This window comes from Boleophthalmus pectinirostris, unplaced genomic scaffold, assembly GCF_026225935.1.
Source record: "Boleophthalmus pectinirostris isolate CB_2022bp ecotype Guang Dong unplaced genomic scaffold, ASM2622593v1 HiC_scaffold_3, whole genome shotgun sequence".
Classification (NCBI taxonomy): Eukaryota; Metazoa; Chordata; class Actinopteri; order Gobiiformes; family Gobiidae; genus Boleophthalmus; species Boleophthalmus pectinirostris.
In genome coordinates this window covers 37,863,494-37,876,350 of record NW_026571299.1, presented here as the reverse complement: position 1 = coordinate 37,876,350, position 12,857 = coordinate 37,863,494, and the positions used below count along the sequence as shown (strand labels likewise).

Below are 12,857 nucleotides of genomic sequence, written 5' to 3'. Positions count from 1 at the left end.
CAATTCTTACAAGCAAAACGTAATGGTTCCTTCATCCAAATCTATTAAACAGCTGACGATGTCTCCAGCCGCCCATGACTGTGAAAAGAATAATTATAATAATTAAGTTAATATAATAGTTAAGAACAGATAATGAATTCAACACGTACTTTTGCGAGTACTCCACACTCTATCGCACACTATCATTTTTTTTTACCTTTCCATAGTTTGTCGTTGTAACATTCCATTTGCGCACTCTGTTTCCATCATATGCATAAGAGTCAGGAGTATCACCCACTCCCTCCTACAAGAAAACAATTTAAAAAAAGATGTGACCTTTTATAAAATGTCTACATTGCTAAATATAATCCTGTATTTACCTCCTGGTTAAAGCGACAATTGAGTGTACACCACCCAATTTGCATGAGACCCTGGGAGGAGATTAGCACTTCATATGCCCATTTCCCTATAAAGTACCAGAAGAAATCAACTAAATGATATATTAATAACTAGTGCAATTTAACTAACTGAGGCAAGTAAAGTTATGAGCTTTACATATGAGCCCTATAAACATTTACTTACCTTTGTAAACACATGTTGTGGCTCGAATGGAGCTGAAGTTGCTATGGCCAATGACCTATGAATTTAAAAACATAATTTAAATGGAAACAAATTATTTAAATGTTATACTTAATAACTACAATACTTACACCTAGAAGGTCGTCATCAACAAACAACAGGCCCTCAAACCCACTGGTGTGATCTAGGACAACAGGCTGGGGACCCAAGCGCCCTTCAACAGTCTGATCTGATGTAAGAATGGAAGCACACTCATATAACATGGAAATATAATAAGATAACATAAATGTCTAAAAGCAACCATACATTTATCTTCCAATTCAGTGTATCTCATATGTACCTTTATTGTCATCTGTTGGTTCTCCCTCACAGAGCAATTTTTCTAGATGGGGGCCAAGATCCTGAAATCCAAGGGGTTTCCTGAGCATTGACAGAGAAAGACACACTGCATTTTAGTTACTTTTGACTTTAAAAAGTGTGACTTAAAAGATACAGAATCAAACTGGCATGGTTATGGACACAAATAACACAGTAGAAGTGATGACACCTAATTTTGTAATTTTATCAACTTGCCAAGACCATTAATTTTTCACCCTCATAGAATTTAGGATTAGGACGCTATTAATGTTTATGGGAAAGGGGAAATTCATACAGCAGGTCTACCCTTAGGATATTGGTGAAAGAGCTAGATGTGTGTTTGTATGCAGGGGACTATGTATAGACTCCAGAGGGTAACATGAATCTGCCTGGCTTAAGTAAATAGGCCAGTGACTTGAGGTCAGAGAAACACTAGTCTGGGTCATCATGACGTAAACACACACAAAATGAATAATGCATATAAACACTTCTATATTCTGCAAGTTATTCTCCAGGCTGCAATCTAAATTGAGTGCCTATCACATTAGACATTACAAAAAAAAACTGAAAGACTTCCAAATTGGTAATCAATGTTTGCACTGATGTGAAATGTATTTTATAAATGTTGCTATAAAAAGTGTAATACATTATTTAAATAATTATCAAAAATACTACATAAAACCGATACCTGAGAGAAGCCACAGTCGGCCCCATAGTGGAAGGAAATACATGATGAAGATAATCACTCAGGAGCTTCTCACTTACAATGCCTGAAAAACAAAATTATATTTTATTACATTTCAAATAACAAAAGATGGTGGGCATCACAATCAATCATAAGACTGGCATATTAAAATGTGATGGTTTACAATACTCCTTGTGCTTGTTTTTTATATATATTTTAATGGACAGTTATTTAAAGCCACAGTATGTAACTTTTTAGCCAAAAAATAATAATAAAAATAGCTTGAACTCAAAGCATTTATTTTTTTTTTCATTTTGATTGTTTTTGTTGAGGTCAAACAGCTCCACTCCATCCTGAATCTCCACAAACCTGACTCTTATTTGGCCTGGAAGAGGCCCTCCTCCTGCTAGTTTCCATAGAAATCTTCTTTTTACAATAATCACAGAATGGAATAAAAGTCATATGCAGTATCTCAATAGAGAATATTCCAAAGTATGGTGTTAACTTTCTATTTCTATGGAATCATGCAGGTGACATGCCACCGCCAGAAAGTTGCATACTGTACCTTTAAGAATGTATAAAGAATGAGAACTTATTAAAAGACAACCTGTGGCTTTTGGTTTGTCTGTGTCTGAAGCTAATCTATAGTTACGACGTGTCAGCGTAGTTCCACCTCCTCTAGATGTCATGGTGCTTGTATAGATGTTCCTCGCCCATATACACTGCCAAAAGAAAGAAACATTAATTATGACTTATGATAGTGATGAATTGCTTTTTATTATTATAGCTCAAGTTTTAGGGCACTCATCCACCATCTGAAGGGCGCTCAAGGGATTTGATGGCACAGATCGGCAGTCTCTACCCTAGGGCAGCTGTGGCATCTTAAGTGTTTACAGAGTTGCAGTAGAGCTTGTAAAGCCCAATACAAATGTAAAACATTATCACCATTATTATTATCAGTATTATTATTATTAGTAGTAGTAGTAGTCATTTTAGTATTAGCTGTAGTAATAGTAGTAGCCTAGTAAAAAGATTAACATAAATAATGTTTCCTTTTAAATTAATGGTGTAAGTCTGGTGTACTAAAAGGTAGTACCGAGGGATTTTAAATAGCAAGTGTCTCTGCTAGCCAGCATCTTACATCGAGCAATCAACATTATAAGAGTAAGATTAAAAACATTCCTTACTGGCATTGTGTGACTGAATAATGCAAAAAGAAGTTTAACAGCCAACGTTAACATAATTTGCGAAGGTAAAGCATGTAAAAGTCATTGCCGCTAAATGCTAATACCTCAGTGACAGGACGGGGGAACAGAAACAGCAACCCGACAGAATAAATGGATAAGGCAAATATACACTTACCAGCTTGTACGAGTTTAACGACAGGTACTTTTTAAACACTGATCTCTGTTGGTTTTTATTACTAAAGCTGAATATTAAAAGATGAGCTACAAATACTGCTATCGTGGGTGATGCAAAGACTATTTTCTACCACAACACTCTATTTCGTCAACGCCTCTTTGCTACGGAGCGCTGCTTGGTTCAAAACAGTGTCCCGGAATCTGCAATTGGAAAAAGAGTACAGACTCCTCACTGTGCAATATATTGCACAGTGAGAAGTATACAGCTCATGTGAGTACATTTAATGCATTGCAAATCTCAGTTGTTGTTGTTTTTGTTTTTTTTGTTGTTTTGTTTTTTGTTTGTTTGTTTGTTTGTCTGTTTGTTTGTAGCTAAAATGTACTACAGTGAATGTGGAATTTAGACATCAAGAGCAAAAGATTTATCAGATAAGTTGAATTTGCATTATAGACATTTTTTTCATACACATACATACATATTTCATTTTTTACACATCCATTTTGCCATGCATCGCATTATGAACATATAACTATAATAAAATCTTAATAAAACTATAATAAAATCTTACTTTTGATCCACGATTATGAACTTAACATCATGTATCAGGTAGCTACAGAAACACGTTACCTAACAAACTAGACACATGTATATGCTTGTTTTTAATTACATTTTAGCCTAGTCTAACTCATTGGTTCAATGTTGCAATGTATTTGTCTAAGAAGGCCTGATTATTAAAAAAAAGATAATTAAAAAATAAATAAATAAAAAGTTTAATAAAAGGTAGGTATCGAAGTCAATATAAATTAAAACAATGATTGTATAAGTGAAAGCAAGCACACACATGTGTCTTGCCCATTGACTGAATAAAGGGGCATTGCTAAAAATACCCCTCCATATGATTTGCTAAGAAAATCTCCGTTCACCGATTGGTTGATGGAAGATCCGCCTCTGAGATGTTCCATTAATAGGAAAATACGATTTTAACCAGTTTTGTATAACACACTGATATATTTAAACTTTGTCTCATACAATCAAAGCACAATTTATGATGTAGAAATATGCAAATTATATGTTGATAATGAAAGCAAAATTAACAAAATAAAGTTAAACTGCCACTATTATCGTTTCCTCCTCTCTACAGATGGTTCAGTCCAATTTGTAGTCACCCAGTGAACAACCTTCTAAACAAGCCTACTCTTTGGTCAACTCTTTTTAATTTACGTTATTTAATACTGTCATTTCTTTTGATTACTGAAGTTGTTGGTCAATTCAGCAGTACATTTGTTTTTATCTCTGAACGTCTGAATATGCTACGCTTGAGAGGAGCAGTCTGCCAGTCTTGGAGAGGGTAGGTGCTGTTTCACATGAGCATACACGAGACTTGTTCACCTTAGGCTATTACTTGTGAAACAATTTAAGGTATTAGCTACGATGTACACGATCGTGTTCATTAGGTTAATCAATACAAAAGTGAGTATATACTATTTGTTTATTTATTTTGCTCACCGAAGTCAAAGTGCTCAATACAGGAATTAATTTATTTTGTGTTAAATTCGAGTTAGCTTCCTTCTCGCACACAGATGCTAAGACGCCTTTACTTTGCTCGTCTTCATGTTACTTCATAGTTTATTTTCCAGATAGAATATAAAATAGTCTGATTTCGTGAGAGCCTTAACAGCAGGGCACCACATGTGAAACTGCACCTGTAATAACATGGGTTGCTCAAGCATGGAGCATAGCGGCTCTTTGTGCACTCTCAGTTGGACTGATGTTAACTTAAGAGCTATCATGGTTACTTGCATGCTTCCTGCAGGTCAGCTGAGCTTCAGGTTTAGTTTGGTCAACCAGAATTTCCAGAGAAAAAAAAAACATGACGTTGTTACGTTATGGTAAGGGTTGCTGTGCTTTGTGGTTATTTAGCAGCAGTAACCATACAAAATGAAATAATACCAGTATATGTTGTGGTTAGGTCTTTGATCTTATTGCAATGCTTTATAGCGGTGTAATATGGTGGTTCCCAACCTTTTTTTGTCTAGACCCCATCAAGCGTTGTCTCACACTGTTGAGTACCCCCAATTAGCTGTACCTGTGTTTCTTTAGTAATTATAAATCCGTTTACTAATACAATGGCAATTATAACTATTATAATTTCATATTTTAATATATTGTATGCCAAACGTATCCAACAGAAATATTAGTAGTGAAGTATTGAAAATGTACGATATACTTTTTTTTTACATTCAAATACCATTCAGTGACATCTTTCTTTTAAATCTGAGATTAATTTGCTCATTTCAGGGACAGTGCATAATCATTTCTGTATATATGACAGAAAATAAAGAAATTAAATAAAAAATGATAAAATGTAACTGTATTCAAACAGTAAATATTTACAATATTTACAATACAAGACACAGACACATCAGTCAACCAACAGACCAACAGAGACACACATCATAGAGCAATTACACCTGCACAACACACAGACACACACACAGGTACAGGACCTGAAGCCTGGCAAGTGCCCCAGGGGTCCACGTACCTCTGGTCTGGAAACATTGGTGTAATATCAGACAAAGTTACATATTAGCTCAGTCAGTGTGTCATTCTGCCGGCTTTGCAAACAAATATTATGAAATGTCAAAGTTGACAGAGTACACCTGTCTATTTATTAAAAGACAGACTAGTTCAAACCAGTTTTTCTGCCTTTTTAATGCATTATGTATCTTTTGCAGGTTTAAAACCTTCTCTTGTTCTGCTGTAGAGGTAAAGAATGAGCCCATTTTAGGATTTAATAATGGAAGCCAAGAAAGAAAAGATCTCTTGCAGGTCAGGTGAAACATAAAAAAAAAATATATATTCTTCTTCTACAATTCACAGACAAGTGTTTTTCTTAGGCTTTAGAAAATTTGAAAGGTAAGACAGAGGAGATCCCGTGTGTTGTTGGAGATGAACATGTCTGGACCAAAGACATCAGATATCAGCTATCAGTGAGTAGAAACATTTAGAGTGGCAATTGTTTACCTTGGTAAAAAGTAAAATAACATAAAATTAATGGTTCTGTCTCACTGTGTATGCATCTTCTTAGCCTTTTAATCACTCACACAAAGTTGCCAAGTTTTGTTATGCTGACAAGGTGAGTTGCTATACTAAGCTTTTTATCTATACCATTTCCTTATTATCTCTCAAGTGTCATTTGAATTTATTAACACTTTTAAATGCAGGAGCTGATAAATAAAGCTATTCTGGCATCTGTGGCTGCAAGGAGAGAATGGGATTTAAAGCCCGTCCAGGACAGAGCACAGATTCTCTTCAAGGCAGCAGATGTCATCAGTGGGCCCAAGAGAGCAGAGGTCCTTGCTAAGACGATGATTGGACAGGTATAAAATATCATGTAAATAGTGTTGTGTAGCGTGTTACAATAGATTTGTAAATAGTGTTGTGTTTTTTAGTTTGTTTATATTGTGCAGAGTTTATTTTCTGATGTGTTTGTTACAGGGTAAGACGATCATTCAAGCTGAAATTGATGCTGCAGCTGAACTGATAGACTTTTTTAGATTCAATGCCAAACATGCCATTGAGTTAGAATCACAGCAGCCTATTGATGCTCCAGGAAGCACAAATACAATGATCTACCGTGGACTTGAGGTAAGTGTCTGGAAATCTTATTTAACCCATAATAATTGTAAAGGAGTGCTCAATATATAACCTATCTTTATTTTTTAAGGGCTTTGTGGCTGCTGTTGCCCCATTTAACTTTACTGCTATTGGTGGGAATCTCGCAGGCACGCCAGCTCTGATGGTAAGTATCAAAGCATCAAAATATAGCCCAAAAATTGGTAGCTACAATATACAAATATGTATAATTTGCTTTTTTAATTTTCTTGAATGACATGCATGTCTCCCTAAACTTTGGTTCTGTCAAAATAGGACTTAAATGCATTTTTCTAATGAAAGATACTATGTAAAAGCTTTCTTGCATGAAAACCAGCTGTCTCACACTAAAATATTTGCTACTGAGGTATCTATCTAACTTTTCTGATGCGGGGGTCAAATACCAGCTTGTCTCCATGGAAATGTCATTGCTCTAACTGGAAATTCCACAATTTGATACTAGATGCCAATCTCAAGCATAAAATAAAATATCAGTTTTAGTCTGTTAATGGTGAAAGATGAAGATAAACAGATATTTTTTGAGTTGTAGTAAGTATTTGCATTGACAGATGGCACTCAGTTATATAATATATATATATTTGGGTTGTTCACATTGTCATAAAAATCTGATCCAGATAACGTGTAAAAAAAAAAAAAAAGTCATGAGCCAATTTGTCTTGTCTTGGTGGCCTAATTAACTATGTATTTAAACTGTGCTTTTAATGCAGGGTAATGTAGTATTGTGGAAGCCCAGTGACACTGCCATGTCTGCAAGCTATGCTGTCTACAAAATCCTGAGGGAATGCGGCATGCCCCCAAACATCATCCAGTTCTTACCCGCTGATGGACCTGTATTCGGAGACTCCATTACTGCATCAGAACACCTCGCAGGCATCAATTTCACAGGCAGCGTACCGTAAGAACACATTTTCAGAAATATCACAGTTTCACTCCATTTGAGAGGCACATGGTGGGGTGGGAGTGGCTTAGTGATTAGAGCCATTCATGCTATTGTTGTGTCTCTGGGCAAGGCACTGAATGTGACATGTGAATTTGTATAGTATTAGTATAGTAGTGGTAGGTCCCTGAACAGCCAATTGCGCAAACTGGCTGCCTTCCTTTAAGCAGTCTACCTCAGGGTAAGCTAATTTTGTAGCCACAGCTGACATCAGCGATTAGGTAATGGCAATGCTTTGAGAAATAATTTCTAATTATAATAAGGACCTGTGTTTTTGCAGGACATTCAAACGTCTTTGGAAACAGGTTGGTGAGAATTTGGACAGATACAAGAACTTTCCTCGGATAGCAGGAGGTTTGTTTTCTGATACTTGCATTGAACTACCTTTATCATTTTCAGTAAAATAAATGTCTTATAGGTGACATAACAAATTAACAGTTTAAGTAAATGAGTGAATGTTTTATTGTCAGAGTGATAAACAGTAATGTTGTATTTCTACATTTTTAGAGTGTGGCGGAAAGAACTTTCACTTTGTCCATAAGTCTGCAGATGTTCAAAGTGTAGTGATGGGGACAATCCGCTCGGCTTTTGAATACGGAGGCCAGAAGTGCTCTGCTTGCTCGCGGATGTATGTTCCTGATACACTGTGGCCACAGATCAAACAGGAGCTTCTCTCTGTGCACAAACAAATCAAAGTAGGAGATGTAAGTTGAGGTTGTCAAAACAACTGTTATACATGTACTAAAACTAGTAATGAAACTCGATACTCTTTTGATTGATACTGAAAATAAATACAAAACAAATGTATCGTTTAAACATCCATTATTAACATTATTTTATTTTTTCAGCCTGTTGAAGACCTCAGTACATTTTTCTCTGCTGTTATTGATGACAAGGTATTAATTTAGTTCTAAATAATGTTTTTTTTAAATATGTTATTTACAAAAAGAGGGAAAATAAGTACTTTTTATCTCACCAGTCATTTGGTCGCATAAAGAAATGGCTTGACTATGCAAAATCCTCCCCAAATCTAAAAATTGTTGCTGGTGGAAACTGTGATGACCAAAAGGGCTATTTTGTGGAACCAACAATCATTGAGACCAAGGACCCACAAGATGATATCATGAAAGAGGTACAAACATTTGATTGCTTAAAATGCATTTGCTTAACTTCTCTGGAGTCTTGGGACATGGTAATTTAGTCTACTTGTGTGCCTGAAATCCTAGATCAGGGGTGTCAAACTCATTTTGGTCCGAGGGCCGTATCCAACCTACTTTGATCCCAAAGGGGCCGGATCAGAAAACTCATGACATATATATCCCAAAAACAGCAATAATTTCAAATATTTGTGCAGAGATCATCTATTACAGAAATCTTTTTTAATTGATGAACTCTTTCTTTTACAAAATATTAAAATATTATGAAAAAAATGCTATTTCAACACAATGTTTTAACATGAACTTGTATGTAAATAGGAATAAGTCAATTTTTCTTGGAAAATCCTGCACTCGGCTCCACTTTTCTCATTTTGGACATTTTTCTGATGACGGTGTCACGGTCAACAGTCAAAACGATCGTCCTTTAAGAGCGTTTGGAAAGAGACAAGTCTTCATTTGTGCTGCTCCGGTGGGAGGGGCCACGTACAGAGACGCTGGAGAGGCTGCTGTGATAAACACCACAGAAAATTACCAATATTTTAATAGAAAATATAATTAAAATATTTTTGTAGAAAATCAGCCGAGGGCCAGATTAAAGGCCCCCGGGCCTTATGTTTGACACCTGTGTCCTAGATGAATGCTTTGTCTTTGGCATTGCTGTCATTAAATGTGGCTAACTGACTGCTAATTTTTTGATCCAACTTTTAGGAAATCTTTGGACCAGTTCTAACAGTTTATGTATATCCAGAGGACACATATAAGACAGTGCTGAATCTAATAGACAGCACATCTCCATATGCCCTCACTGGGGCAGTGTTTGCACAAGACAAGTAAGACGTCACAAGAACTTTTGCATGTTGAAGATTAAGACATGCAGACATACTCACATAAATGTTTTGTTTTTTTTGTTTTTTTACAGGAATGTTATCGACGAGGCTGCAAAAGTACTGAGAAATGCTGCGGGGAACTACTATGTCAATGACAAATCCACAGGTTCCATTGTTGCCCAGCAACCATTTGGGGGCGCCAGAGCTTCAGGTTAGAGAAAATCTACCACTCTAACCCAATCATACAGAAGTCACACTTGGTTACATAAAATTTCTAATGATTTTTTTTTTTTTTTTCTTAAAAAAGGAACAAATGACAAACCAGGAGGACCACACTATGTACTAAGATGGACATCACCACAAGTTGTAAAGGAGACACACGTCCCACTAACAGATTGGAAGTACCTCTACATGGGTTAAAGAACAGCACATCCATAATACATCCAAGCCAACATCTTATCATGGCTTATCCTCTGTCCTGATTGACTGACTAATACACATTTTTAAAAGGATATCATAATATATAGCTTATTGCTGACTTTCTGTAGATTCAGGTAATTTACTCTGAACAGATTTGCACTGATCATGGATTGATTGTAGTTCCAGACAAATGTGATTCAAGCAGTCATTTGTGCTTGTGCATACAGTATGAATGGTTTACAGAGTCTTCCTTGAAAGATAAAATATAAACATAACGAATGTAATGGCTAACTTTTTATCTGGCTACTAGCCCTATCTTTTTAATACTTGCTGTACCATAGAGGTAAGGTCACACGTATCATGTTGTTAACTGTACTGTAAAGGTGTATTTTAATTATTTAAGTGTAGGTCAATAGGTTTTTCTTTTTAAATCTCACCTTTAATCTCAACATATGAATATGAGGATTGAATCCCAGGCCATGGATCCCTGTTCACTATTTTTTTACAAAACCATAAGGCAAGAATAAATGAATGGTTGTATTTGAAGGGTACATTTTAAATTGTTTCAATACAGAATGTATTTGGGTTTATGTTTGTGCGTGTATGGATTGGTAGCCTAATCCAAAAAATTCAAGAAGAACATGTTTTGAGAAATTAGGCTATTGTGTACGATTCTTAAATCTAATAAGAGTTCTAGTTTTCTACTCTTAACTCTGTTTTAGCTGAATATAGGCTTTATGTCATTGCCTAACAATATGACACACCTTGTGCCTGTATTAATAAATCATACATGCATATTATTTTTGTCAGTGGCGGCTGGTCTATAGAGGGTGCAAGTGCGCCGCACTCCCTAACTTGACCTAGTAAAAAAAATAAAATTTAAAAATTATATAAAGTCGTTATTTTGTATTAAGTTATATGTTTAATATTTAGTTTGAAATTGAACGTGTATTCGTTCTCCCGCGTAGCCCCAGCTCTCTACTAGCAGCATGTTACTGCTACAGGCTAATGAATGGATAACAACAAAGCTGTTAGTCCGGTTCCTTGTATAATTTGTGGGAATTTTTGGGGGATTTGCTAAACTATATATTTCTGGAAAGGTTATAGTATATGGAGTCAGAAAATCAATGTTTGCATTTGCCCAGATGTCTACATGGTGGCCATATTGAATTTTTTTTAAATGGTCACGAAACAACTCTTATTGAAATACCTCTGAATAAGTTGAAATGTTGATTTTGACTGCTAAACCCACATTTTCAGGGTCAGGGAATCAAATGGTGCTAGTTACAAAGCTATAAGACCTACCCATATTAACCCTTAGATGCATAAGTGGGTCAAAAATGACCCGGTTTGGTTGTTTTCTTGCAATTTCATTGTAATATTTGCATGTAATACTCCATGTTCCTCCAAAAACATGTTTTTTTTTTATTATCCTGTTGAAATACATCAACAATATGGGTAAAACAAACTATAAACATCACATGCAGTTGGTCAGATAACTCAAAGAGTTTAAAAGTAGCTAACATAAATTTTGGATGTTGAATGTCAACATACGCATTTAGACACAATATGATTATGCAACTTTTTTATTAGACATTTTCTATACATCATCATCATCACTTTCATACAACCATAAACTGTATATATGAGTGAACAGATCTAACGCTGTAGCCGCCATGTGCTAAACAGGAAGTTCTCCAGGAGACTCTTCTGGCTCCTTCTGACTCTGGCTCCAATGGACTTACATTAGGATCTTGTGGCTCCTCTCTCTGTAACTGCTGCTGTGAGCCTCGACATTTTGGTCTTAAAATGTTCGTATTAACTTTACATGATCCAGAATTTTTTATTTAAATTTTTTGTTATTTTGTCCGTCAAAAAATTGAGCCAGACTCTATTCATAATATACAGTCTGGCTCCAGATTTGCTGCTGTAACCATGAGCATCATGAGCCTCATTTGAGCGACGCTGAACTCTGTGGGTCAAATTCGCTTAGTCCACTTCTTTTATACAGTCTATGCAAAAGCACGGCTTGGGAATCATCATCATTCTGGCACTGGCAGCTGCACTGACATATGTCGGTACAGGCTAAATCTGAAGTTTCTGGTGTGCAGTTCTGCAGTTGCCTTTGTACTTGGGAGTGGTGAACTGTTAATCTGGATCCTGAGCCTTCACTAGGACCAACTGCTGCTATCATGACATCATTTATTTAAAGAAAACTAAATGAAGCAAATCGCACATGCACTTATTTCATATATTTGTTTAATAAACATTAGCTACTGTTCAACAAGATGGATAGATCCACGGCCAGCCGGGCTCCGAGCTCCATGGGCTCCAAGCTCTGCCGGCTCCGAGCTCTGGTTCTTGAGTCGTCCAAATAGGGTTGTCCTGCTTGTTTTTCGGTCTCACTTATATTTGCTATCACAGGATATTCACAAAGGCCCTGAAGATGTTGTGATATGATCCGCCCATATATATACACCCATAGCGTTCAGCACTGCTCAAATGAGGCTCGTGATGTTCACAGTTAAAGGAGTGAATATGGGGCCAGGCTTTATATTATTCCATTCCATTTTCTTCTGCTTATCCAGGGCCGGGTCGCGGGGGCAGCAGTCTGACAAGGGCCTCCCAGACTTCCCTCTCCACACACACTTCCTCCAACTCCTCCTTGGGGATCCCGAGGTGTTCCCAGTCCAGCTGAGAGACATAGTCCCTCCAGCGTGTCCTGGGTCTTCCCCGGGGCCTCCTCCCGGTGGGACATGCCCAGAACACCTCTCCAGGGAGGCGTCCAGGAGGCATCCGGAACAGATGCCCGAGCCACCTCAGCTGGCTCCTCTCAACGTGGAGGAGCAGTGGCTCTACTCCGAGCTCCTCCCGTGTGA

The 12,857-nt window shown here is 36.7% G+C and overlaps 2 protein-coding genes across 2 annotated transcripts in view; one reads left to right on the top strand and one right to left on the bottom strand.

Annotated features, from left to right (window-relative positions):
• Positions 1-3,120, bottom strand: part of LOC110171132 (E3 ubiquitin-protein ligase RNF123) — an 84,971-nt gene extending 81,851 nt beyond the window's left edge. Inside the window, exons 1-9 of the mRNA XM_020936822.2 lie at positions 2,963-3,120; positions 2,208-2,322; positions 1,604-1,685; positions 899-978; positions 690-787; positions 562-616; positions 360-445; positions 197-283; positions 11-78 (exon numbers count right to left, since the gene is read on the bottom strand). Of these exons, the coding sequence (XP_020792481.1) occupies positions 11-78; positions 197-283; positions 360-445; positions 562-616; positions 690-787; positions 899-978; positions 1,604-1,685; positions 2,208-2,289 (638 nt within the window). The 5' untranslated portion in view covers positions 2,290-2,322; positions 2,963-3,120. The remainder of the gene's footprint in view (positions 1-10; positions 79-196; positions 284-359; positions 446-561; positions 617-689; positions 788-898; positions 979-1,603; positions 1,686-2,207; positions 2,323-2,962) is intronic.
• A 1,005-nt stretch (positions 3,121-4,125) lies between these two features.
• aldh4a1 (aldehyde dehydrogenase 4 family, member A1) lies at positions 4,126-10,876 on the top strand. The gene is made up of 15 exons (XM_020936804.2): positions 4,126-4,310; positions 5,698-5,791; positions 5,860-5,952; positions 6,051-6,098; positions 6,187-6,342; positions 6,461-6,610; positions 6,690-6,764; positions 7,345-7,532; positions 7,855-7,928; positions 8,082-8,278; positions 8,423-8,470; positions 8,554-8,706; positions 9,440-9,561; positions 9,651-9,769; positions 9,866-10,876. The coding sequence occupies exons 1-15, from the start codon at positions 4,270-4,272 to the stop codon at positions 9,976-9,978; spliced, it is 1,671 nt and encodes a 556-aa protein (XP_020792463.1). The 5' UTR covers positions 4,126-4,269; the 3' UTR covers positions 9,979-10,876.
• The last annotated feature ends 1,981 nt before the right edge of the window (positions 10,877-12,857 follow it).

Excerpts from the sequence above, each read along its gene's own strand:
- aldh4a1 (XM_020936804.2), top strand. The coding sequence starts at position 4,270 with ATGCTACGCTTGAGAGGAGCAGTCTGCCAGTCTTGGAGAGG. Across the intron at positions 6,099-6,186 it reads AGTTTTGTTATGCTGACAAG|GAGCTGATAAATAAAGCTAT; the intron begins GTGAGTTGCTAT and ends TTTTAAATGCAG. Across the intron at positions 6,343-6,460 it reads CTAAGACGATGATTGGACAG|GGTAAGACGATCATTCAAGC; the intron begins GTATAAAATATC and ends TGTTTGTTACAG.